General features: G+C 41.8%; 1 protein-coding gene across 14 annotated transcripts in view; it reads left to right on the top strand.

The window, feature by feature from the left end:
• PTPRM (protein tyrosine phosphatase receptor type M) overlaps positions 1 to 25,442 on the top strand; it is a 712,166-nt gene extending 686,724 nt beyond the window's left edge. For all 14 annotated transcript variants that reach the window (XM_042843358.2, XM_042843348.2, XM_065585258.1 and 11 more), the window contains 7 exons: positions 99 to 248; positions 5,134 to 5,307; positions 8,133 to 8,264; positions 12,942 to 13,067; positions 15,368 to 15,531; positions 17,797 to 17,932; positions 24,552 to 25,442. In XM_042843358.2, coding sequence (XP_042699292.2) covers positions 99 to 248; positions 5,134 to 5,307; positions 8,133 to 8,264; positions 12,942 to 13,067; positions 15,368 to 15,531; positions 17,797 to 17,932; positions 24,552 to 24,605 — 936 coding nt within the window. In that variant the 3' untranslated portion in view covers positions 24,606 to 25,442. The remainder of the gene's footprint in view (positions 1 to 98; positions 249 to 5,133; positions 5,308 to 8,132; positions 8,265 to 12,941; positions 13,068 to 15,367; positions 15,532 to 17,796; positions 17,933 to 24,551) is intronic.
• Positions 25,443 to 26,230: the final 788 nt, after the last annotated feature.

The following is a 26,230-nucleotide window of genomic DNA, read 5'->3' as shown; positions in this document are numbered from 1 at the left end:
TGCTACTCTGAAACCTAAGATTATTTACTGTTTACTTGAGCACTAATACTTGAGGTGTGCTCCCTCTAAGTCAGTAATTGTGTTGATTGCTTTACCAGGAGCAGTATGTATTTATCCACGATGCAATACTGGAAGCCTGTCTTTGTGGAGATACTTCTATTCCAGCTTCTCAAGTTAGGTCTGTGTACTATGAAATGAATAAACTGGATCCTCAGACTAACTCAAGTCAGATCAAAGAAGAATTTAGGGTAAGTCATGGACAGCACAACGTGGATACATACAATATGGCTCCTTGTCCCATGCCTGTTGAAGTCCTCCTTTGATTTCAGTGGGGTTCGGATCAGGCCTATGAGGGAAGAACTACAAAACAGTGCTATAATATGTCTCAAATTTCTGTTGAAATATGTAAAATAATAAAGATATCCAATAAGGCAGTTGTAAAGCTCTCTCTTTCCTCATAAATAAAGGTTGGAATCTTATGTGGTTTCCCTCCATGATCCTTTCTCCAGAATACAGGTAACCCTACAACCATCTTTCAGGTTCTTCCTTCATATGTGCTCATGTTCAGCAATCAAAGGTTTTTGCTTCTGAACCCAGCTGTTCATAGAATCATAGAATCATAGAATATCAGTTGGAAGGGACCTCAAGAGGTCATCTAGTCCAACCCCCTGCTCAAAGCAGGACCAATTCCCAGCTAAATCATCCCAGCCAGGGCTTTGTCAAGCCGGGCCTTAAAAACCTCCAAGGAAGGAGACTCCACCACCTCCCTAGGTAACGCATTCCAGTGTTTCACCACCCTCCTAGTGAAGTAGTTTTTCCTGATATCCAACCTGGACTTCCCCCACCGCAACTTGAGACCATTGCTCCTTGTTCTGTCATCTGCCACCACTGAGAACAGCCGAGCTCCATCCTCTTTGGAACCCCCCTTCAGGTAGTTGAAGGCTGCTATCAAATCCCCCCTCATTCTTCTCTTCTGGAGACTAAACAATCCCAGTTCTCTCAGCCTCTCCTCATAAGTCATATGCTCCAGACCCCTAATCATTTTTGTTGCCCTCCGCTGGACTCTTTCCAATTTTTCCACATCCTTCTTGTAGTGTGGGGCCCAAAACTGGACACAGTATTCCAGATGAGGCCTCACCAATGTCGAATAAAGGGGAACGATCACGTCCCTCGATCTGCTGGCAATGCCCCTACTTATACAGCCCAAAATGCCGTTAGCCTTCTTGGCAACAAGAGCACATTGTTGACTCATATCCAGCTTCTCGTCCACTGTGACCCCTAGGTCCTTTTCAGCAGAACTGCTACCTAGCCATTCGGTCCCTAGTCTGTAGCAGTGCATGGGATTCTTCCGTCCTAAGTGCAGGACTCTGCACTTGTCCTTGTTGAACCTCATCAGGTTTTTTTCTGCCCAATCCTCTAATTTGTCTAGGTCCCTCTGTATCTGATCCCTACCCTCTAGTGTATCTACCACGCCTCCTAGTTTAGTGTCATCTGCAAACTTGCTGAGAGTGCAGTCCACACCATCCTCCAGATCATTAATAAAGATATTAAACAAAACCGGCCCCAGGACCGACCCTTGGGGCACTCCACTTGAAACCGGCTGCCAACTAGACATGGAGCCATTGATCACTACCCGTTGAGCCCGACGATCTAGCCAGCTTTCTATCCACCTTACAGTCCATTCATCCAGCCCATACTTCTTTAACTTGGTGGCAAGAATACTGTGGGAGACAGTATCAAAAGCTTTGCTAAAGTCAAGAAATAACACATCCACTGCTTTCCCCTCATCCACAGAGCCAGTTATCTCATCATAGAAGGCAATTAGGTTAGTCAGGCACGACTTCCCCTTCGTGAATCCATGCTGACTGTTCCTGATCACTTTCCTTTCCTCTAAATGTTTCATAATTGATTCCTTGAGGACCTGCTCCATAATTTTTCCAGGGACTGAGGTGAGGCTGACTGGCCTGTAGTTCCCCGGATCCTCCTTCTTCCCTTTTTTAAAGATGGGCACTACATTAGCCTTTTTCCAGTCATCTGGGACCTCCCCCGATCGCCATGAGTTTTCAAAAATAATGGCTAATGGCTCTGCAATCTCACCCGCCAACTCCTTAAGCACCCTCGGATGCAGCGCATCCGGCCCCATGGACTTGTGCACGTCCAGTTTTTCTAAATAGTCCCGAACCACTTCTTTCTCCACAGAGGGCTGGTCACCTTCTCCCCATGCTGTACTGCCCAGTGCAGCAATCTGGGAGCTGACCTTGTGCGTGAAGACAGAGGCAAAAAAATCATTGAGTACATTAGCTTTTTCCACATCCTCGGTCACTAGGTTGCCTCCCTCATTCAGTAAGGGGCCCACACTGTCCTTGATTTTCTTCTTGTTGCTAACATACCTGAAGAAACCCTTCTTGTTACTCTTAACATCTCTTGCTAACTGCAACTCCAAGTGTGATTTGGCCTTCCTGATTTCACTCCTGCACGCCTGAGCAATATTTTTATACTCCTCCCTGGTCATTTGTCCAATCTTCCACTTCTTATAAGCCTCTTTTTTGCGTTTAAGATCAGCAAGGATTTCACTGTTTAGCCAAGCTGGTCGCCTGCCATATTTACTATTCTTTCTACACATCGGGATGGTTTGTTCCTGCAACCTCAATAAGGATTCTTTAAAATACAGCCAGCTCTCCTGGACCCCTTTGCCCTTCATGTTATTCTCCCAGGGGATCCTGCCCATCTGTTCCCTGAGGGAGTCAAAGTCTGCTTTTCTGAAGTCCAGGGTCCATATTCTGCTGCTCTCCTTTCTTCCTTGTGTCAGGATCCTGAACTCGACCATCTCATGGTCACTGCCTCCCAGGTTCCCATCCACTTTTGCTTCCCCTACTAGTTCTTCCCTGTTTGTGAGCAGCAGGTCAAGAAAAGCTTTGCCCCTAGTTGGTTCCTCCAGCACTTGCACCAGGAAATTGTCCCCTACGCTTTCCAAAAATTTCCTGGATTGCCTGTGCACCGCTGTATTGCTCTCCCAGCAGATATCAGGGTGATTAAAGTCTCCCATGAGAACCAGGGCCTGCGATCTAGCAACTTCTGCTAGTTGCCAGAAGAAAGCCTCGTCCACCTCATCCCCCTGGTCTGGTGGTCTATAGCAGACTCCAACCACGACATCACCCTTGTTGCTCCCACTTCTCAACTTTATCCAGAGACTCTCAGGTTTTTCTGCAGTATCATACCGGAGCTCTGAGCAGTCATACTCCTCTCTTACATACAATGCAACTCCCCCACCTTTTCTGCCCTGCCTGTCCTTCCTGAACAGTTTATATCCATCCATGACAGTACTCCAGTCATGTGAGTTATCCCACCAAGTCTCTGTTATTCCAATCACATCATAGTTCCCTGACTGTGCCAGGACTTCCAGTTCTCCCTGCTTGTTTCCCAGGCTTCTTGCATTTGTGTATAGGCACTTAAGATAACTCAATGATCGTCCCTCTTTCTCAGCATGAGACAGGAGTCCTCCCCTCTTGCGCTCTCCTGCTTCTGCTTCCTCCCAGGATCCCATTTCCCCACTTACCTCAGGGCTTTGGTCTCCTTCCCCCGGTGAACCTAGTTTAAAGCCCTCCTCACTAGGTTAGCCAGCCTGCTGGCGAAGATGCTCTTCCCTCTCTTCGTTAGGTGGAGCCCGTCTCTGCCTAGCACTCCTTCTTCTTGGAACACCATCCCATGGTCGAAGAATCCAAAGCCTTCTCTCCGACACCACCTGCGTAGCCATTCGTTGACTTCCACGATTCGACGGTCTCTACCCCGGCCTTTTCCTTGCACAGGGAGGATGGACGAGAACACCACTTGCGCCTCAAACTCCTTTATCCTTCTTCCCAGAGCCACGTAGTCTGCAGTGATCCGCTCAAGGTCATTCTTGGCAGTATCATTGGTGCCCACGTGGAGAAGCAGGAAGGGGTAGTGATCCGAGGGCTTGATGAGTCTCGGCAGTCTCTCCGTCACATCGTGTATCCTAGCTCCTGGCAAGCAGCAGACCTCTCGGTTTTCCCGGTCAGGGCGGCAGATAGATGACTCAGTCCCCCTGAGGAGGGAGTCCCCGACCACCACCACCCTCCTCCTCCTCTTGGGAGTGGTGGTCGTGGAACCCCCATCCCTAGGACAGTGCATCTTTTGCCTTCCAATCGGTGGAGTCTCCTTCTGCTCCCTTCCCTCAGATGGGCCATCTAGTCCACTCTCCGCATTAGCACCTGTAGAGAGAACATGGAAACGATTGCTCACCTGTATCTCCATTGCTGGTGCATGGACGCTCCTCTTTCTTCTTCTGGAGGTCACATGCTGCCAAACCTCCTCACAATCCTTCTGTCCCTGCTGCGCCTGCTCTGAATCTTCAGAACATTGTGGCCGTAGAAGCATCTCCTGACGTCTGTCCAGGAAATCTTCGTTTTCCCTTATGCAACGCAGAGTCGATACTTGTTTCTCCAGCCCTCGAACCTTCTCCTCCAATATGGAGACCAGCTTGCACTTTGTACAGACAAAGTCACTTCTGTCCTGCGGAAGAAAGACAAACATGGCACAACCTGTGCAGGTTACAACAGCTGATCGCTCACCTTCCATATCACCGTCCTCTTAGGAGCTTCCTCAACTCTTGCAGGAACTACTCAGAGAAACCTGCAGATGAAAGCCTCAGTGCGCTCTCCCTACGCGAACTCCCAGGCAAACTCCTGCTGTTAGCCTCTGCTGTTCGCCGCTCAGCTGGTTCGCTGCTGACTGCCCTTATATACCAGTCAGGCCCACTCAAGGCCCACCTGGAACAAAGCACTCCCAATTCACACTTTTCAAACAAACAAGCAAGCAATCAAGCACACGGTCAAACTGACCAACTGTCCCAGCAGCAGGCACTCAGATACTCACCTACACAGCCCCCCTAATGCAGCACTTAGCGTACCTCCTCTTGGACAGCTCCCAGGCAAACTCCTGCTGTTAGCCTCTGCTGTTCATTTGTTCGTTTGTTTTTCTTATGTTTTTTTCACATTTGTAAATTCCCTTTGAAACTGTATCCCAAGTTGATTTGAAATTCTATTATTTAAGTATTTTAGGATGAGTTCATTGATGAGCTAACCTTGCTCTTGTATTGTTTATTCTTTTTCATAGACTCTAAACATGGTGACTCCAACACTGCGTGTAGAAGATTGCAGTATAGCACTTTTGCCCCGTAATCATGAAAAGAATCGCTGTATGGATGTTCTGCCTCCAGATAGATGCCTGCCTTTCCTCATAACAATAGATGGGGAGAGCAGTAACTACATTAACGCCGCACTGATGGATGTAAGTCCCATTATATCATTAATAATAAAGCAGGAATAAACTCCAAACTGGAAAATCCTGGGAAGCGCAGTCAGCACCAGAGCACTCAAATCCTTCCACTTCCCTTTCAAAAAATGACACAAAATCTTTAAACCTCTGAGTACATTTAGGATCCCTCATATGTTATGTCACAGCCAAGGTTCCAAAACCACACAGAGAAAACCAGCCAGGGAGTACTGACAAATTAAAAATGTCTGCATTTCTCGCTAGCTCTTGAATTTTTAACCATCTGGCCTAAGAGAAAAAGAGTTACCTATTAAGTCACCAAGGCAGCTAAATGGGATAATAGGGTTTGCAGCAGTATTTTAGTTCCCTTTCCTTCTAATTTACGCAGTAATTAACAGAAAAAATAATTGCCTGTCAGCACAGATAGCACACAAGACATTACTCCAGTCGTTCTATTTATATCTGAATGAACATTTCCTGTTCAGATGATGAAAAAATGAATATTTTTAAATGCAGTTATGGTAATTTTAATAGTGCTAATGGGATATCAGTAAAAAGACACTTAAATGTGTTTTACACTCTCTAGAGATTTATAGTATATCTCTGACATTTTAGAACTAGCGTAATTAAAATTGTGACACACACACATACAACAAGAAAATAGTGTTTAGGAAAGAATGAACACATTTGAAATATTCTTTCTGAAAAGTAAAGCTTCAGTAATAATAATAGTTTGCACTCATATAGGAATTTCCATCCAAGATCTCAAAGTATTTTACTAACGTTAGATAAGGCTCAAAACTAGGTGTTGTTATCTTTGTTTATATGAATAGGGAAACATGCAACAAAAGCTTAAATGGCCTGTCTAGGTTCACACGATGTCCTGGGTCACACAGGAAGCCAGTGGCAAATCTCAGATTATAATATCTCCTGGCTTGCCATTATACCATGTCCCATCATAGAGAGGTCAATATTATTTTGTTTTGTAAATAAGTACTGATCAAAAAAGAGGATTCCTTAGTATTAGCTTTTGCAGCTACTTAACTTATTATGAGCTGTTTACTTTTGATATCAAATTGTTGGGCTGGATCCTCAGATGTACCTGAGCCATGCTTGGTGCTCCAGGGCAGGGCAGTTAAGTGGCTTTCTGCCACTTTTCCATCCTCCTAATCTTGGAGACAGCCGATGCTTGGTTCAGCAACTCCCCCTCCCTGCAAACATCTTAGAGAAGCCTTGGGACTCTTATAAATTGTGCTGACTGATCTGGCCACCTCGGGGCTGATCCATTTCCCCAGAATCGTTGGTGCACTGTGTGCTCCCCAGAATAATCCCTACATTAGAGGCCAGAAGCAGGTGGTTTGCTCTTTCTCATACCCCAGTCTCTACCAGCCAGTGGGCCAGGTGCTCAGTTGCTGTCTCCTCCCGTTGTATCAGTTGAGATGGAAATGCAAAACTGGGTGTCATCAATGCACTTAAAGGACCATAACCCATGGCTCCTCATTAAATGGCACCGTATATGCTTTGAATAAGAGGGGTGAAATTTTGAATCCTGCATCACACTACACAAGGGTGAGTTTTTGGTGAGCAGTTGCTCAATACAGCCCTCTGGGACCTTTCAGCCAGGAAATGGAGCCATTCAAGAGCAGCCCCCTGCAGTTCAGCACATGACTTCAGGCAAGTCAGCATCCTCTCATGATCATTGAAGGCAGCTGATTGATCTAATAGTTACAGCATGGGTATCTAGTGATTATCGATTGCTAAGAAGAGATTACTGACCAAAGGAAAGAAGGAGGGCACATCTGGCACCATATCCAAGTCTGTAACCAGAATGAAAAGCTAGATTCTGTGAGAGTCCTCTTGCCCCATTAACCTTCTCAGTTACCCTACCAAAAAGGGAAGATTCAAACAGCTAGCCAGATTGCCAGTGTTGAGCCATAGTTTCTTGAGCACTGGATGAATACAAGCTTCCTTCAAAGCAGATAACACCATGCCCTTCTTAATGGAGACATTGACAAGCCTCGACCAATAACAGACTAAGTACTTCCATTATGGCCTTCAGCAGCAAAGAAGGGTCTGGTTCTAAATCATAGGTTGTGGATGAAAGGGGGGAGAAATAGTTCAGTTGTTTGAGCATTGGACTGTTAAACCCAGGGTTGAGAGTTCAGTCCTTGAGGGGGGCCACTTGGGGATCTGGGGCAAAATCAGTACTTGGTCCTTCTAGTGAAGGCAGGGGGCTGGACTCGATGACCTTTCAAGGTCCCTTCCAGTTCTAGGAGATGGGATATCTCCATTAATTTCTATTTCTAAAGTTCACCCAGTGCCTCCAGTCAGTGACATGGGCCAGTGTTTAAAGAGAGAATGAACTGTGCATTTGTCCCTTAAAGATATTGCTTTGCTGCCAGTTAGACTAGAATTTGAGCAATATTTATTGAAACAATAACTAGGTATCACCTTACACAGGAATCACTCACATTAACAATCAAGTACAGTCAATGTAGATTAATCTGTCTGTCAACAACTCAAAACAAATCTACTGCTTCAGATTTTATGGGTGCTACATTGGAAGCAAGAATCTCTTTTTTTTTTCCCTTCTGTATGCCCATGGCATAAAATTTAAAAAAATATGATCTGATAAAGCCATTTTGTCTCCACATGTAAAATTTCAGTTTATTAGATTGCAAGCAAACATCTCAGGGAAGATCTGAAAACACTGTGTGAGTAATCTTCAAAATAACAATAATACTTATTTTCCTAGGGTTTGGGGCCATTACTGACATTTTGCTGGATGGATTTCTTCTCTTATCACTTTCATTTTATCATCTGTTGCTATTGTTTTGCAGAGCTATAAGCAACCCTCAGCTTTTATAGTTACCCAGCATCCTTTACCAAATACTGTCAAAGATTTCTGGAGGCTGGTCCTAGACTACCATTGCACATCAATCGTTATGCTGAATGATGTGGATCCAGCACAAGTAAGTCCTAGAAACAGCTCCAATTACTTTACAGAGTAATGCTTGTGTTTAGGTAATACATGTGTGATTCAAAACATCATTAGGACATAATTAGGTCTATAAAACATCATTCACAAACACTAGAAAATTGATTCATAGCTCGGGGATAAGCAAAGGGGCAGGAGGGAGGAATGAATGAGGCCACCATAAGTTGGTCCACCATAATGTAAACACAAACACACACACCCCTAACTCCTTGGGAATTGGTAATAGGATGTGGTACCTCTCAGTTCTAGGACTTGGTTCAAAATTTAAAACAAGTTCATAGTGGCCAAAAGTGAACAGAAATTCACAGCTTTCCCATGTTGCTTGCCTGAAATGAGTCTGTGGTCAGTCATTCCCATCACAAAAATCAGCATCACATTTGGCACAAATTGGATCTGTAAGTGGCAGCCTCAGTGGAGAGGACAAGAACTAAACAGGAATGGAGACTGGACTATCTTCTCTCCGTAGAGGGGCTCTCTCCAGAACAGGGATGAGGCAAATGTATGGGGCATTTTTAGTTAACTTACAATATAGTTGCTCATTGTTTGTTAGAAAGATATATCTGTTCTTTTAAAAAGTGGAGAACTTGAGCTTTTCTGGGCTTCTGATATTGCAACTTTCTTAAGCATTGACTTTACTTTTTAACACCAGCATTAAATGGGAGCAATGCAGTGAACAAGACCCTACTATATAAATGTTCTAAAATGCTTTTGATATTTGGTTAAAGTAAGGCCAACATTAATACGTTGTAATATGCTGCATGTGATGATTATTCCTGATGTGTTCAAGAATCTTTTTTTTAATAAGTTTAAGTCATACACAGAAAAATGCTCACTTTTATTTCATGTTTAACATGAAGTTTAGTTTTAAAAAACAAAAAAGTTTTCAACCTGGGCTTTCAAAAAAGTGCCTATAAATTCCAAACACTGTCTTAAATACTAGACTTCTGAATCCCTAACCACTCTTACCTGTCTAGAAATTAAAGACAAAACTTTTATTCATGAGTCTGAGGTTATTTTCAGCGTGAATGAGGAAACACTCTGAGGAGTCAGACTTTTAGTAACTGCTACACCAAGTTTTTGAATTTGTAGGCTGTGTTTTGAATGTATAATAGTGTTTGGCTATTTTAGGCATTTATTGGCCTTACTCACTATTAAAAGCTATTGGGATATATAATGTGTCAGGTAATACACCTGTCTTTGCAATTCATTAAACTTTTTTCTCCAATGTAAGTGACAAGCTTTTCATTAGGAATAAATCTCAAAACTCAAAAAGCAAAAAGAAGGGAAAAGAGGGCCCAGTTTATTGAAAACCACGCGTTATCATTCAGCTTTATTACTAATTATTATCATAATAATTATTTATATATTTATTTCTATATAATGTATTTGCATATTACCGTAATACACTACATCAGATACTCTGTTAGAACATTAAATGACATAGGTAAGAGGAATCAATCCTGGTGCACTCCTGATTCTGCTGGAAACTAGTCTGTAGTACAGCCATTGACCCTCACATAGCTAAATGTACCATGGTAGTTTGTCCACTAGGAACATTAAGTCCTCAGGCACCCCATACTGGTGTATCATTATTCACAGGGGTGATTGGTGCACTGAGTCAAAACCAGCTACAAGGTCTACAAACATGATGCCCTAGTCGTTTTTTGCCCTAGTCGTTTTTCAGTAACATTTCACAGAGCATATATAGCAGAGATTGTAAATTGATCAGTACGGAAACCACACTAGTTATCTGTCTTTTTTGGTTTAAGGCACTATTTCAGTCTGTTCAGTAGTGTGGTCATAAACACCTTCCCTGACACTGACAGGAGCATTATTCCCCTATAATCTGAGCAAACTAATCACTCTCTGTTTTGGAAAAAAGGGATGCTACAGCCCCTCTTCCAATCCAAAACTGATTGAGGTCCAAGTAGGAGTTGCAAAATTTAGGCTCTTGAGTATGCAGATGATATTTCCTTACTTGAAATGACTACTGACCAACTATAGCTAATGCTGGAAGAGCTACAAAAAATTGCAAAATCTATGGGACTTAAGATCAATGGTGATAAAACCAAAGCTATGCATGCTTCGTGTAAAATGGAAGTGAATGGCCTGCTGATGCTGCATGTAGACGGCAGTGACATTGAATGGGTGAATAGTTTGATCTATCTGGGTAGTTGGTTGACAGCAGGAGGTTCTATAACCAAAGAATTCACATGTCAAATTGATCTTGCATCAGTGGCATTTCAGAATCTTCACAGGCCTCTGTGTGGCAGGATGTCTCTGTGACATCTAAGACACGAGTGTTCAACACGATAGTGACGACAACCCTGCTATGTGGAGCAGAATCATGGCCATTAAAAATAAATCATAGGAGAGGAAAATAAATAGTTTTTAATGGCAAAAGTTATGGCACATTCTTAATATATGTTGAGATGGTTTTGTCACAAATGAAGAGATATTTAGACAATCCCAGGAAGTTGCAGTCTTGCCCCAGTGGAGAACAAGACGATTGCAGTGGTGGGGGGTTCATGTCCAGCATGCAGAAGAAGGTATGCTTTTATAGAAGGTTTGTAGAGCTGAAGTCGAAGCTAGTAGACATGAGGCCGATCACAAATGAAGTTGGAAGATGAAATTTAGACAGATTTAAGAAGCCTCAATCTTCCCGTACTGATTCTTGTCAAAGGAAGATTTGCAAGGAACCATTCAAGATAGTCCATTTTATGAATGGCCATGGCTGCTACATCGTAGCCATGTGGATCTGCTGCAGCTGCTGTATATATACTACAGTTTAGGGGGAATTCCTTGCCTTCCTAAGAAATCAAACCTTAAGCATCTACCCTAAAAAAGTTGATACCATCACATACATCCAACCACTCACATTCACAAAAAAAACCTCAACCCAAATGTCCTACATACTTGAAAATCATGGATTCCTACAACTGCTGTGCCAAACATCTTAGCCTTTATATGATTTTTAAGTATTTTTCAAAAACCCATTGGAATGGTATTACTACATAATGGAAGGACCTACAGTGAGTTGTACAGCATATTGGAAATCTACATTAGCTATCTGTATTCATTGTAGTTTGTTACTCAATACAAATAAGTGTATTTCATAATGAAAACATGATTAAGATTCAGAGCAGAGTCTAAAAGTAATTTGCTCATCAGTGTGAGCTGTGAATGTAGAGTGTTTTAAAAAAGAAAATACATTTTCCTAATTGGATTTTTTTTGTTTTTAATTTGTTAAATTGAACTGATATGCAAATCAGACTTTGTCCTATTTTTACTCTGTTTTAAATGGCCACATTTTCCTAAAATGCAGTAATTTGTGAGTGGCTCTGTTGAGGGATGAGTGTTACAAGAAGTGCAAAACAACAGCTGTAGCATGTCTGATTTGTCAGCTCAGCTGCGGATCACCAGCAACATTACAGCAGAATGAAGACCACTGATACTTTTTTGAATAAAATTAAGTTTTAAAATATGAGATCAATGCTCCTGCAAGCAAGCATAAGTTTGCTCAGTCACATACTTAATTTTGCTGCATGCCTGGCCAAGAACTTCTATAGATATCCCTGGTAGGTGAGGTAATATCTTTTATTCGACCAATTTCTGTTGGTGAAAGAAAATCTTTTGAGCTTATACAGAGCTCTTCTTCGGTAAGCTTGAAAACTTGTCTCTTTCCCCAACAGAAGTTGGTCCAATAAAAGATATCACCTCATCCACCTTGTCTCTCTAATGTCCTGGGACCAACACAGCCACAACGACACTGCAAATCTAAATATCCCAGAAAGTGAACACAGTATATAGAGGGCAATTCTGAGAATCCCCATCAAAGTGTTGAATTAATCTTTAAAGTATTAGGGGTAGAAGACCAAGTGTCAGGTGATTCATTTCAGGATTAAGCCATACATTTTTTATTGGACACTTAAATTGTTCAAGATACATATTAATATTCTTCCGTGATCTCTAGGTATCCACCACTAACGTATTTCTGGACATAAGTGAGTTCACATTTTCTACTGCAAAGTGACATTCACAAATGTAAGACTGACTGGTCACTGAAAATTTCAAGCAATGCTGATTTTAGCCAGTTCACTGGTCTGGAGCTAAACTGAGAACAGAATTTAGGCTCTGGAGTTTTGAGAATAGCTATACCTTTATAACAGCAATAACACATTCCGCTGTGGTTATGAACTGATATCAACACACTTAGAACACTTTAAGATATCAGACCTTTGGTCCTGTACTTGCAGCACACCCTAAATGTGATGTCGTTCAACAGCATCCCCACATCCCATCATATCTGAATGTTGAATTGATGTTGAGTGTCAAAAATGTGCAACTCCAAACACCAAAGAGTTAAGAATACAGCAATGAGCCAATATGAGGTTCAGTTACTTAAGAATTTATTTGGTTAAATTTGTTCTGCAAAAGTAAAGTTGGAATACTGAAAAAACTGGCTCAGAGAGTGGGAAACTACAATTTTATAATAATGTGTTTGAGAATTTTTGTAACACTTTAAAAAGACAAAAATATAAATGAAACAATCCATAGTCAAAGACAAGAAAAATGCATTCTCCAGGGATGTTACAAGATATCAGTGTTCTTATAAATAACTGTGCTTGTCTGTGATTTTGATCTCCTGTAGTTGTGTCCCCAGTACTGGCCAGAAAATGGGGTGCATCGACATGGTCCCATTCAGGTGGAATTTGTATCAGCTGATTTAGAAGAAGACATAATCAGCCGGATATTCCGAATTTATAATGCAGCAAGAGTAAGAACCTTATTCAGTTTCTCTCTTTTTTTAAAACTTAATAATTTGGATTGATGGGGGGAAATGTTAACTAAGAAATCTTTCCTTCAAATATCCAGTTAGTTTTAATCAGGACTATATATTAATAAAATAGAATGTGTATAACTCAGTAAAATTGAAGGTAATGAGCAAACCTTACTGAGGTTATAAAAGTAAAGGTTAAACATGCAAAAGCACCTCACACTCCAAAGTCTGTTTGAGAACAAGCTTTTATATATATGGTTCATACATAGAATCAGAATAAGGCCATGTACATGTAATCAGAATAGACATTTTTCTACCATATGCCTTTTTTTATGTCTATTACATTCACATGAGAAGAATACAGCATTAAGATTGTACTGTTAAGCAGGATTTGCAGAAATTAATATTGTTACAGCAGTTAGCCCACATTGCATATTTTGTTGTGCATATAATTCTGTTTGTTTTAAAATACATTGTGTTAATGTATTGAATAAATGTAACAAAAAATAAAAACCAAGGGCTTTAAGAGCAACTTTACTTTGATGCAAGAATCATGACCTCAAAATAAGCTGTGATTTGGGGTCCCTTAACTTTGAAGTTCCCAACTTGAAACATCTTAAAGGGATGTAATTGCCAGAAAGCACTGAGCACCTAACCCTGAAAAACAGGTTCTTTTAACATGTCTCAAGTTGGGCCTCCAAAACTCACCAGGTCATTTTTGAAAATGGAGGCCTTTAACGTCTGCATTTTTTTACATTTGTACTTGAAGAGTGCAGCCTTATCATAGTCTGCACCGAATGTCCTGGCGCTTTAAATAAAGAAAAAAACTAAATGCACCAATACCCTCTTCTTTGAGAGATAGGCTTGTTTCTTGTAAATACTGTACCAAGATCTCTATGAAGTGCACACTCCTTTAAGTGCACCTTTTAATATATGTGCATTTCAAAGAAGTGAGCACTTTATAAAGATACCAATGTGGTGTGATTATGTATTGCAACCATACCTCCTGAAGACAGCAGACATCCACTTAAGCCAGGTTGAGAGAGACCATGAAGCAGATCAGGCATTCCATCCCATCCAGGCAGAGAGGGCCCAGTGAAATGGACTGGCCCCTCCTCCCAAAACTGAGGAGACATTGGAAAGAATGGGCAGCACTCCCTAGTCAGTCTGTGAGGTCATGGATTGCACTGAGCACCAGTCTTCCCCAGAACAAGCAAAGACAAGTCCTGTGACCTGCTCCCCCAACAAGAGAGGAAAGAGCCAAAGAGGTACCTGGAGCCCTACTTCCCAGTCCAAGGAGCCAGTGAATAAGCCTGCACTCCCCGGTCTTTCAGATTTCTAGGGCCTTGAACTCCCCAGTGATTTTTGATGAGTAAAATCCAAGAACCCATGAAATGTTAATAGGATGTTTGATTTTAATAGTCACTGATCAATATTAATCCTATTTTTAGGGGAGGGGCAGTCAGAGGGAAGGGACCGGCCAGGGGTGCAATAGGTTCCAAATTTTGACAGAAAGCAGGCACATCCCATATAAGCCTTGAGTACAGGGGACTGGACTTGATGACCTATTGATGTCCCTTCCAGTACTACACTTCTATGATTCTATGACAATCAAAATTTACTCTGCCTCAGCTCTGCTGTAGTCCCTTCTCTTGTTAATCTGACACCCTCTCTATTACTACTGTGTAACAGCAATAACAACAACATCGTCATGTAAACACTTCTGGGTTTTTATTCCATGCAGTAATTGATATAGCAAAGCCACTCTTCAGAACTATTTATCTCGGGAGTTTATGCATAGCCCAGGATAAAGTGCACTTTGATTTTTTTTAAACAGAAGTTTATTTTTTTCACTCCTGCTTTCCTCAAAATGGCTTAAAAGATTTTGCTCAAACTTTCTTTTTAAAATGAGAGAAACATGGAAAGTTTCTTCCAAAAAGCTGAAAGTTATGAGCATGTGAAAAACCAGAGGTTATAATTGAAATTGTATTGTGACTCTCACTTTGCTATCGAGTGACTACTATAATATTAAATCATCATTTACTTGACTCTTGCAGCTGTACCATTGTTCTGCTCTAGTCTCTTTGTATATCCTGCTATTTAAAACATCTTATGCTTAATAACTCTGTTGGAGATTAAAAGCCATAACTCTCAAGGGCAGTTGAAATTACTTTAGTAATTTGTAAGCAATTATGTCCTTTAGTAACTTTGATGAGAATGTTTAAATTGTATGCCATTTGAATATAATGTAAATAATGCCTTCGCTTTTTTCTTGCTTGTTGTTCGGATCTTTGCAGCCCCAAGATGGGTATCGAATGGTGCAACAGTTTCAGTTCCTGGGATGGCCCATGTACAGAGATACTCCAGTGTCCAAACGTTCTTTCTTGAAACAAATACGTCAGGTGGAGAAATGGCAGGAAGAATACAATGGAGGAGAAGGACGTACAGTCGTACATTGTTTGTAAGTATTTGAAGGTAGGAAAGCAAGGGGGTAGTATGAATATTTATTGTACTTCAAGTTTTAAAGGATTTGCATGAAGATAAGAGGCATCCTTGTAATTTATCCTATAACCTGGAACTGAATTACACCAGCACCTCATTGAAAAACAGTGGAAGCTCATGAAGGTTTATCATTTGTGGGAAAGTGGGGTTTCCATTCATGTTCTTTGGGAGAAATCTGAAAGCCTCTTGCCTGAGGGCCTTGTATACATGCACGAGGGCCTCAAGTTTACACTGCTCCATGTGGAGGTACAAGTTCTTAATCTGCCCACTATTCATCTCTTAGGACTTAAAACCTGCCATGTGCTGTTTTCCCTCAGCTCCCACAGAGGATTGAGTTCTCATTAATTGAGGCTGCAATTCAGGAAAGCATTCCTGTTCAATTAAGCATTGGTTTAAGTGCTGCCCTGATTAGTGATGGAATTACACACACTCTTAAGTGCTTTCATGAATTGGGACCTAAATTAGAAAATAACTTTCTGACCGTTCTGTTTATATGTAATACAAATTAGTAACTACAGATGAAAACTGCAAGTTTACTACTATTGCCCACTTAAACACTGACCTGCACAAGTCATTCAATCTTTTTGTGCTTTAGTTTCCCCATCTGTAGAATGGGGATAATGATACTGACATCAAAGGAGTATTGTGTGGTTTAACTAATTAATGTTTTGAGATCCTCAGCTGAAAGGCCCTTTTGAAGTGCAAATTACTGTTATCGCTATAGTTGCTGATGATATTAAATAGTCGTACCACATCACGCACGCGTCATTTCCAGGCAGCAGAGAAAAGAAAAAAGCTCTGACATAATCCTTTTAAATGACTTTAGTTTAATGAAAATTCTCTGAGTCCCACAATATCAGCCAATGTTTTGGCAGCAGAGAGCATTCTTTTCATACTGCCTGGATGTGACAGATGTGCGATTTCGTAGCTTCCTTTGAAAATCAACCATTTGTGAATGCTAGTTTGAAAGACCCGCTAGCTAACTAGTCTGCACTCTGGTAATTATTAAGGTTTATTATTTCCAGGGAAGTACTCTGATTAGAATAGTGTAGAAATAATAGGGTTTCCAGAAAGAGATTCTCTTGAAGATTAAAAATAGTTGAAGATAAAACACTATTAAATACTATATTTGATCATGCCTATGAACATTTATGCCTGGCTTCTAGTTAGCAAGTCAGTGTGAGTTCTCATCTTCTGAAACTATGGATGATGGGGGGAACATACAGTTGTAAAAGCACTCATTTCCATGCAGTGAATGTAATACCTGTACCTAATGCCACAAGGTACAGGTAAAATGTAGTGGGATATTGCAGCACCACCTAATGGCTATGTTAAGAGTACAGCTATCAATACAAATTATAAGACAACTTGGGCAGGGCTTTTACTGTTACCTGGGAACCTTTGAGTCCAGAAATAAGACACCATAACCTAGAATAGAAAAACTTGTAACCAGCTCAAAACCAGACTCCAAAATCTGTTTAATGTTTTAGCATTTCTGAGTCTGACTCTCATTACACTAAGGTTGCTGTGTAAATGTAAAGGGGCTCAAATTGAACAGAAATATAATTTACTGCACTTTGCACGGCCAGAGCAAGGGAATGGAGCCTTAGGCCTGGTCTACACTAACCCCCCAATTCGAACTAAAGTACGCAACTTCAGCTACGTGAATAACGTAGCTGAAGTTCGAAGTACCTTAGTTCGAACTTACCTCGGTCCAGACGCGGCAGGCAGGCTCCCCTGTCGACTTCGCGGTACTCCTCTCGCCGAGCTGGAGTACCGCAGTCGACGGCGAGCACTTCCGGGTTCGACTTATCTCGTCCAGACAAGACGCGATAAGTCGAACCCAGAAGTTCGATTTGCTTGCCGCCAAACTACCGGGTAGTGTAGACCTACCCTTAGTGTGAATGAGAATCAGGCCCCTCTGTCTCTATTCTATTTTCCAAATAGTTACTTTGTTCTTCAGATTTATGAATTAATAGAAAAGACTTTGAAACCCTCTGTTACCCTCAGGCTTCCAAGCTGATGGATTCTGTAGCATACGTGTTGGATAATTCAGCCTATTTGCTTTAATTAGAAATTGCATCCTTCTTAGAGTTCAGAGGCATTAATAGCCATTGGTTCACCAGTATTTGCATTGCACGTCTTGTAGAACATTTAGACACAGTATGAGAACTAGTAACATACAGTCATGAGTAATGGAGCCATTTTATCACTTTTATTGTAGAAACGGAGGTGGCCGCAGTGGGACATTTTGTGCAATCAGCATTGTTTGCGAAATGCTTCGGCACCAGAGGGCAGTTGATGTATTCCATGCTGTGAAGACACTGAGAAATAATAAGCCTAACATGGTGGACCTTCTGGTATGAGCTTTTTTAACTGCACCACTAAATAGAAAATGTTTCCTTTTATCATAAAACTTGGGGAGATTTCCAAGATTTTCAGTGGGAGTTGTTGAGAAAGCATGCAAGTTGTTTTCAAAGGAAATAATGAAATCATTTCACTTGTAAGAGTATTTTTACACTGCTTTCTTCCCTAGGAGACTTTGTCTCTGTACATGTGAATTTTTGAAATAGTTTAAAATTTTCAACAGAACATCTTTATTAATTTGCCTTTCTGGCAATGTGATCCATGTGGAGAGCAGTCATCGCACAGCAGAAATAATAATAATGTAAAATGAAATGCCAGATTTTCAAATTATATATTTTATAAATAGCTTAATCGCCTAATATTTATCAAAGCCATGAATTTCAGTTTGACATCCAGAATATTGCATTTAATTATGGTTGCTCTACCTCATAGAGAGATTAAAGGAGTTCAGAAACAAGGGGCCATATGCAATTATTTTCTTATAGAGCGTTTTATTGAATCTTTTAGATGGAGAATTGCAGAAACACTAGCGGCTATGACACAAGTGCTGTAGGACAGCTTAAATCAGCAGGCTGTTATGTTCTGCTTTGTAGTTCTGTACTGGGAGAAGGATGTACAGTTCCCCCCAATTCAATGTGACAGTCTCAGGACCTTCAAAACCTATGTAGAAACAGGATATTGAATTAAGGGGGACAGTGCCACTGTACTTTATGGCGGGATACCTTAAAAGCACTGCTTTTAGAGTCTGGCTTTTTAAAAGCAGATTGGCTTTGATGACAGATGTAGTATTTGTGTAACTTCAGGAATCATAACCCAGTATGAGTTAACTGTGTAAACTCTGGACAGTAGGGGATTGGTTAATTGGGACTGAACTGTGTTTGGGCATCTTTTCTAAAATCCCAAGGAGGAGGCAGGGAGATCCCACAAAACTGAGACACCCTCACCCTTGTACTCTTAGGAGAGATCTCCACTCCCAGTCTGGCTTCAGGTTTGAACACCTTGAGGAATAGTGAATGCTAGTAGGTTCGCCAAGCTACTTAGGAGTGATGTGCTAGGAAGAGGGAGGGTTTCTGCCTTCTGTGCGCTAGGACCAGGTCCGTATTTTTGGCTGCAGCAAGTCCCAGTATGCCCCACCTCTCTTTTGAAGAAACCCCTTCTCCTCAGACCTACCAAGGTGCCCCACCTCCACTGCTGTGAATTCCTATCCCTCCCTCAGGCCAGGCACCAGTAAGAGAGAGACATCTAGCTGGGTCCTGAGGTGAACCAGCACTTTGCCAGCAGCATGAGATGAGCAGGGAGTTTGAGGCTGCCACTATGAGGAAGCAAGCTAGCAATATGGAGATATACCTATCTCATAGAACTGGAAGGGACCCCGAAAGGTCATCGAGTCCAGTCCCCTGCCTTCACTAGCAGGACCAAGTACTGATTTTGCCCCAGATCCCTAAGTGGTTCCCTCAAGGATTGAAGTCACAACCCTGGGTTTAGCAGGCCAATGCTCAAACCACTGAGCTAACCCTCCCCCCGTAACAATGTAAGACTGTCAGTCATCTGGAGGTGAGGGACCTTCCAGCTTTCGTGATGTTGGGAGCGGGCCATTCATTTGGCGCCTGTCCCTCAGTTTAGAACTCTCAGGACACTCCTAATTTTTTATTTGCTGGATTTAAAGAGAAATGTCCTACTTTTCCACACAGTCCGTGTAGATGTGGATTTGTGCCTGGCATGACTGCTGTTCTCAGGTCTCTGTGAGTTTAAGTCAGGGGTGACTGGTAACTGCTGATCATGGGGGGGAAGGGGCAAAATTTCAAGGTTCTGATGGTATGCAGCAGGGTTCAGGGCAGGTACTCAAGAGACAAAAGAGTTTTGATTTCTAGAGCTACTTTTGATGTTCATATTTTATGATACTATGTAATAGCCAATGGAGATTGTGCTAAAAGAGAGCTTCACATGAAGAAGCTCTGGATTGCACTGGTGTGTTATATCAGTTTGAAGAACAGAGATATTTGCAAACTAATCAGCACCCAATAATTATGTCAGGAATCAGTTCTATTTTAACCTTATAGAATTATTTTCCCTCTCCATTTGAATCTGCTCTTTCTTCTGGGTTTACAAGGAGACATTGGCTCTCTTGGGCATCACACGTATCAGAAATCTCATGCTAACCCTCCTAGTGGCTATGATGTCTCTTCTGGCATCTGACTCTTCTGGTATCTATAGTACCATAGAATGGTGAATATGGGGCATCATTAGCAAACCTGGAAAAACAGATTTCATGGCAGGCAGACAGTGGTTTGAAAGAATTTTTGGAAAGTAAATTAAAACAGATTTCTGTGATCAATCTCCTATGCGCAGCCCAGTTAGCAGGGACGTTCAAGTCATGTTTCTGAGCTTGCCTGCAATTCCATTTTCTCTTTACAGTTCACTTTTAACTAGAGATGGACCCAAAACTAGGACACAAAATCCAAACCACTCAGAAACACGAGGAAGATCAGATCTAGGTCCAGATTTCAACTTCACAGCTCAGGTTTATTTTTATAATTGGGCCAGTTCAGAGCTCCAAATCCCAACACTCTTGTGAAGTGGCTTTGGTTTGGACCATTACTGAGCTCCCACCCACCTCCCCATTTCCCTTGCCCCGCTGCCTCTTCCCCAGTCCCCCACCAATCCCCCCTCCCCCTGCTGCTTCTCCGAGCCCCTCACCCATCCCCCATCACTCCTGGCCCCCACTGCCTGCCATGGGCTCCCCAAGCACCCATCCCCTCACTGCCCCTGCTGCCTCCCCCCTCATTGCCCCAAGCTCCCTTCTGTAGCCTTGCACACACCCCAGGCAGGCTCCACTGTTGAGCCTACTGCCAGTCTAATGTCACTTCCCTGCTCTAGGTGCCACCTAGCGGAGCTCAGTGGGAGCACATGGTGTCGGTGCCTTTCCCCAGCACGTCCCCACAGCTGTGCTCAGCCCAACTCCCACCCTGGCAGAACTCTGTGGGGGCATGTGACCCCACGTGTCTCCCCCCCCCTCAATGCATCACCTACAGATAAATTCATAGATCTCAGTGATTTCTGATTCATTTATTTCACAGGAATAAAAATAAAATGGGGTAGAAATATACAGTTGTAGAAAATGCTAGCTATAAATCGCAGTTTGAGATGGGCCTTCAGGAGCAGATTTCTCAGCCAGAGAATGTACCCCCACATTGGTCTCCACACTTTTTTTATTTTATTTTTACCGAATAGCAAATATTTTTTATCAAATACCAACTTTTTTAAAACAAATATGTATAACAACAATAATGCCTACCTCTTCTACAGTGCTTTTCATCAGTCCATCTCAGAGCTCTTTAGAAAGGTCAGCTTCATTATCTCCATTTTACATATGAGGAAACTGAGACACAGAATGGTGAAGTGCCTTGCTCAAGGTGACCCAGAAGGCCGTGGAATAGATCCCCAGTCTCCTGAATCCCAGTCCAATGCTCTACAGGAGGATATAGTTTAATAAATGGCAACAATTCAAATGAGTTGGTTTGAAAATGGGCGTGAGGACCAGCATTGTGTAGTGGTGGAAGGCAGTGACTTAGTGTCAGGAGATCCGGGTTTTCTTCCTGATGTGGCCACTGACCATTTGCTTTGTGACCTTTAAGGAGTGAAAAAGTTTTTTCTCAGTTTCCCCATCTGTAAAATAAGGATATTAAGGCTTACCCACCTTTGTAAAGTGCTTGCCATTCTTCACAGGATATCAAATCTATAAACGCACAGGATTGTTAGTGCTACAGTGTTTCATGAGAGGAGTTCCAGGATTGCTGTGTAAATATTGTTATACATTTTCTCACTGGATTAAGGATACTCTTTGTGGTGCGTATTTATAGATTCATCTCCTAATTTCATTGAACCTTTCCAATTTCCTGGGAGCACAAAAATCTGAGTGACACATTCATCTAACAAACAGAAAATTCATGAAATTCTATAGTTATAATATACATGTAACATTTAGCTCTAGGGTATTTTTACTGAAGCATGTCAAAGAGTTTCATAATAAGCATTACTGGGTCTACCAATATGTGCTCCATATAAATATGCCTTTCTGAAGCGAGGTAACATAAAAAGGTTTTTAATATTTATCATCAAACAAATAGTAAAATGTGCAAAGGACACAGCAGTGGGCATGGGGGAATAATAGTGTCTATTCTATAAGGCAGTTATCTAGGGCTTGCATTTACTGGAAATGCCAGTTATTCTGCTGAATCAGTAAATCACTATAAAATGAGCTTGGAAAAAATGAGAGCGGTTGGCTGGTTGATCATCGTCCCAGTGTGTGTTCCATAATGATAACATGACTGCGTCACCTACACATATGCAGTAAAATAGTAAAGATATAATTTACCCCATATTTCTGTTTTTTTTTTTCCTTGTTCAAAAGAGATCCAAATACACCACAGTTTATGTGACCCTGCAGGATCTTAAAACCTTCAGTACACTCACTCACAACCGTGGTGTTTTAAGTCCAAACAACTTTGTTCCTTAACTTTTAAAGTGGCAGCTGCAAAATGAAGGCACCAGGAAAATACATCTCTTTGTTTTAAACAATTGCTGTTGGCTTTTTTTCTTCTTCTGTTCTGATGCAAAGGTAGCTATTGAAATCATTCAGGTTCATGCTTTTCTCAATAAACATGTGACTCAGAGTTGCATGTGTGACTTCAGTGGACAATAGACAGAATCCCCTCAAATGTTTGCTTCAGGCAAAAGAAGACGATTGCTGAAGTATAATGATATCCTACCTACCTATGGTGTTCAGCATAAAGGTAAAGGCTGAGTGCTGTCAACCAGCTAGCTATGTCATTATTACTACGCAACAGCACATGAGCTATCATGTTTTATTACTTAATGAAAGTGCATATGATAGAGGCAGTGCTTACTCCATTGACAGAAAATGATATCTAGTTGGTGGTACATTGAAACTTAATTTTTGGAAATCAGAACAGCTCACACTTAGATTTAGTGGAATAACAGCCATGTTCTCATCAGCTTTTTGTTACATTTAAATGTTTATAATTTTACAAAATAAAGTTAGTAGAAACATAAAAAGAAATGGACACAAAACACAGAACCCTCAGAGTTACCTACCACGCCTGGTACAACAGCTCAGAAGACTAGAATGTGCCTCGCCCATATGTGGATGAGTGGCCAGCAGGGAAGTATAAGAGCCAGACCCTTGCAGTCCCTCTGTGTCCCTGGAGGTGAAAAGGGGAAGTGCAAAGTAGTCCTGTCTCTTCCTCCACCTCTGTGACATGCACACACCATTTGCTCACCAGGGCAGGGGTGGCAGGTTTGTATAATTTTTGGTGGTGCCCAGAACGGGTCCAAGTCCCCCCCCACACACACACACACCTGCCTAAGGCTCTGGGAGGGAGTTTGGGTGCACGGTGCAGGCTCTGGGCTGGGGCAGGGGGTTGGGGTGTGGGAGAGGGTGAGGGGTGCAGCCCTTACCTCGAGCGGCTCCAGAAAACGACCCGCACACCCCTCTGGCAGCAGCTCCTGGTGGGGCGGCGGGGGGGGGGGGCGCAGAGGGTCTCTATGTGCCACTGCCCCCAGACACCACCCATGCAGCTATTGGCCACAGTTCCCAGCCAATGGGACCTGCGGAGCTTGGAACGGACACACTCCCCCCTTCCCGGGGCCATAGGGCCATTCCAGTCACTTCCAGGAGCGGCGCGGAGTGAGGCCAGGCAGGAAGCCACCTTAACCCTGCTGCACTGCTGGTGGTGGCGGCAGCAGCCGGGGGCCCCTGGCCCTTTTAAATTGCCTGGGGGCGGCAGGCAAGGCCAGGAGATGCTCCAGGCAAGCCATGCGGGGGCAGCAGGCGGGGCTGGGGCAGACACTCGACCCCGAACATTGGTGGAGCTGGGCCCCCAGGCCCTGAATATTCCTGGAGCATGGGCACCACAGGCCCATATAACTCTCCACTCCTGCACCAGGGTGCTTCTTCAGGGATTGTGCTGGGTTGCTCCCCTAGTTCCAGATGGCCCCACTTCACTATAAGCACAGGCCTATGTGCAAAGACAGTTTGGTAGCTGAAAATACCCCTTATGTGGCAGTAAAACTCAATACCTCAGGTATGTGCTTCAGTGTGAGAGGAAAAATAACTGGAGTGTGGGTTTGTGGGGATTCTGAATTAGGTGTAGAGGAGGAGTAATAAAAAAAACTGAGTGAGTTCATAGACAAAAATAAAATAAAACTTATGAACTGGAAAACAGTAGAAACCAGGCCTATTTTAACATAAATTTTACCACAAAGGAATTCCAATATCTATTGCGTATGAGTTTTTGGACAGGTTACTAAAGGTTTACAAGTCAGTTTGTTTACTGGTTTCCAAAGTTCCCATTGTAGGCACGTTTGTGTAACTAAATTGTTATAGTATGATCAGCAATGTCAGTTACTGTATGTACTATTGATTTAATAGTGTGAAGCTTTTCTTATCTAAATATAAATTGCTTTTGCAAACTCATTCACGCTGACCATGTCTGATAGTAAATAATTTTAATAGAACAGAAATACTGAAGCCCTTAATTAAATTTCTTCTGTGAATGACTTTGTGGGGGGTTGTTTCTGTTGATTTTTCAGGATCAATACAAATTCTGCTATGAAGTGGCTTTGGAATACTTGAATTCTGGCTGATCGCACAAACAACAGTGATAAAGCTCCTCTCACCACCACAAACAAAGCAAGTTGTTTCATGATATTTATGTATATGAGATGAAGACTTCTCAGTGTTATGCTTCTATTGCTTTGTATAATTGGCTCTTTTTAAGAGCTGGAGAAAGTGTTTATAAAAACTGCTTGCACTGCCCAATTTCCACTGTAATGCCGCTGCTTGATACACATACAAACACATACACAAACACATGGTTGTTGGATGCTGCATTTATGCAAAACCCTCAACTTGGTAGAGCAGCATAGTCATCTGGTAAATTAAAGAGCACAATTATATTCTTATGAAGGAATTTGTATTTTTCTGTTATATTTTGTTGCCTGTGATCCTCTGTTATTGTCACAGCCTAGTGTACATTTCTGTTTTGTGGAGAATGCTGTCTAACATTCTGATAATATATGATTTTAGTTATATTTGTATTCTAACACATGCATATTAAATGAAGCATATGTAGCTTATTTGAACTAATGGATACACATGTAACAAACCCCATTAACTTTGTTGAGTTGCAGTTTCTGTCCAGTTTGTATCATTTCAGAGGCAGTCTTGATAGAAATACAGTTAGAACATGCAAAATACAGGATGCTCAGATTAATATATCCAAAGCTTTTTTCATTTGTCTATATTGTAAATATTTTTTGATTTCATCAAATTATTTATTCATTAAAAGAAATTTTTTGTGAAGCACAGTGAGTGACAATCATTTTTATTAATCCCTGGAAATGCTTACTGTATGATATTATAAACATTTGTTTACCTTCTATGGATTCTCAGCTCAATAAATAATTACTTACATGATAAAATCTCGTTTAATTTATAGTATTTCATGGCATGTAATTGCCTTCAGTTGAACCCCATAAAAGGCTCTGTTCTCAAAAGTGCTGAGCCATCTCTAAAGGTAATTTGGCACATCAAGAAGCAGCAACAGCAGTCAAGCCAGTGACTGTAATGCCCCATACAAAATAAATTAAAATAAAAATATTTTTACAAGGCAAGTACACACATTAGAGATCTGGAAACTGGCTTACTTTATAAGAGGAAGGAGAGTCTTGTGGTTCAGTTCCGAGGCCTGCCACAAGCTTCTTATGTGTCCCTGAGTTGCTCTGTACCTCAGTTTCCCCATCTGTAAAATGGAGGTGATAATACATCCCTACCTGGCAACAATGAGTGTTGTGAGAATAAATTAATTCATGTTGGTGAAGTGCTCCCATATTATGATTATGGTTAAATAAGTAAATAGAGCTTTCCTGTCAATTGGGTCACTGCCTGATCTGCCCCCTGATAGCTTTTTGTAATTAAAAGTCATTACTTTCATGGGGGGTGGGGGCTATGGCTGGTTCCTCTTTGTCCCAGCTACTCACCAGTGTTTTTGGAGGGATGGGCTGAAGGGAGCTGCTGTGCATACATGGATGACAACCACACATTAAATGCAGCAGAGAGCCAGCAAGAGGGCTAATTCAAGATGGAAAAGGTTCCACAGTTTACTGCGCCACAGGTGAATCGTGAGTCTTTCCCTTCCTCATCAGGATAAATCAGACATTCCAGGGTAATTTACTGATTTATACTGAAGTCTTCCAAAAACCTAGGCTAA

This window comes from Chrysemys picta, chromosome 2 (assembly GCF_011386835.1).
Source record: "Chrysemys picta bellii isolate R12L10 chromosome 2, ASM1138683v2, whole genome shotgun sequence".
Taxonomy (NCBI): Eukaryota; Metazoa; Chordata; order Testudines; family Emydidae; genus Chrysemys; species Chrysemys picta.
This window is presented reverse-complemented; position numbering and strand designations above follow the sequence as displayed.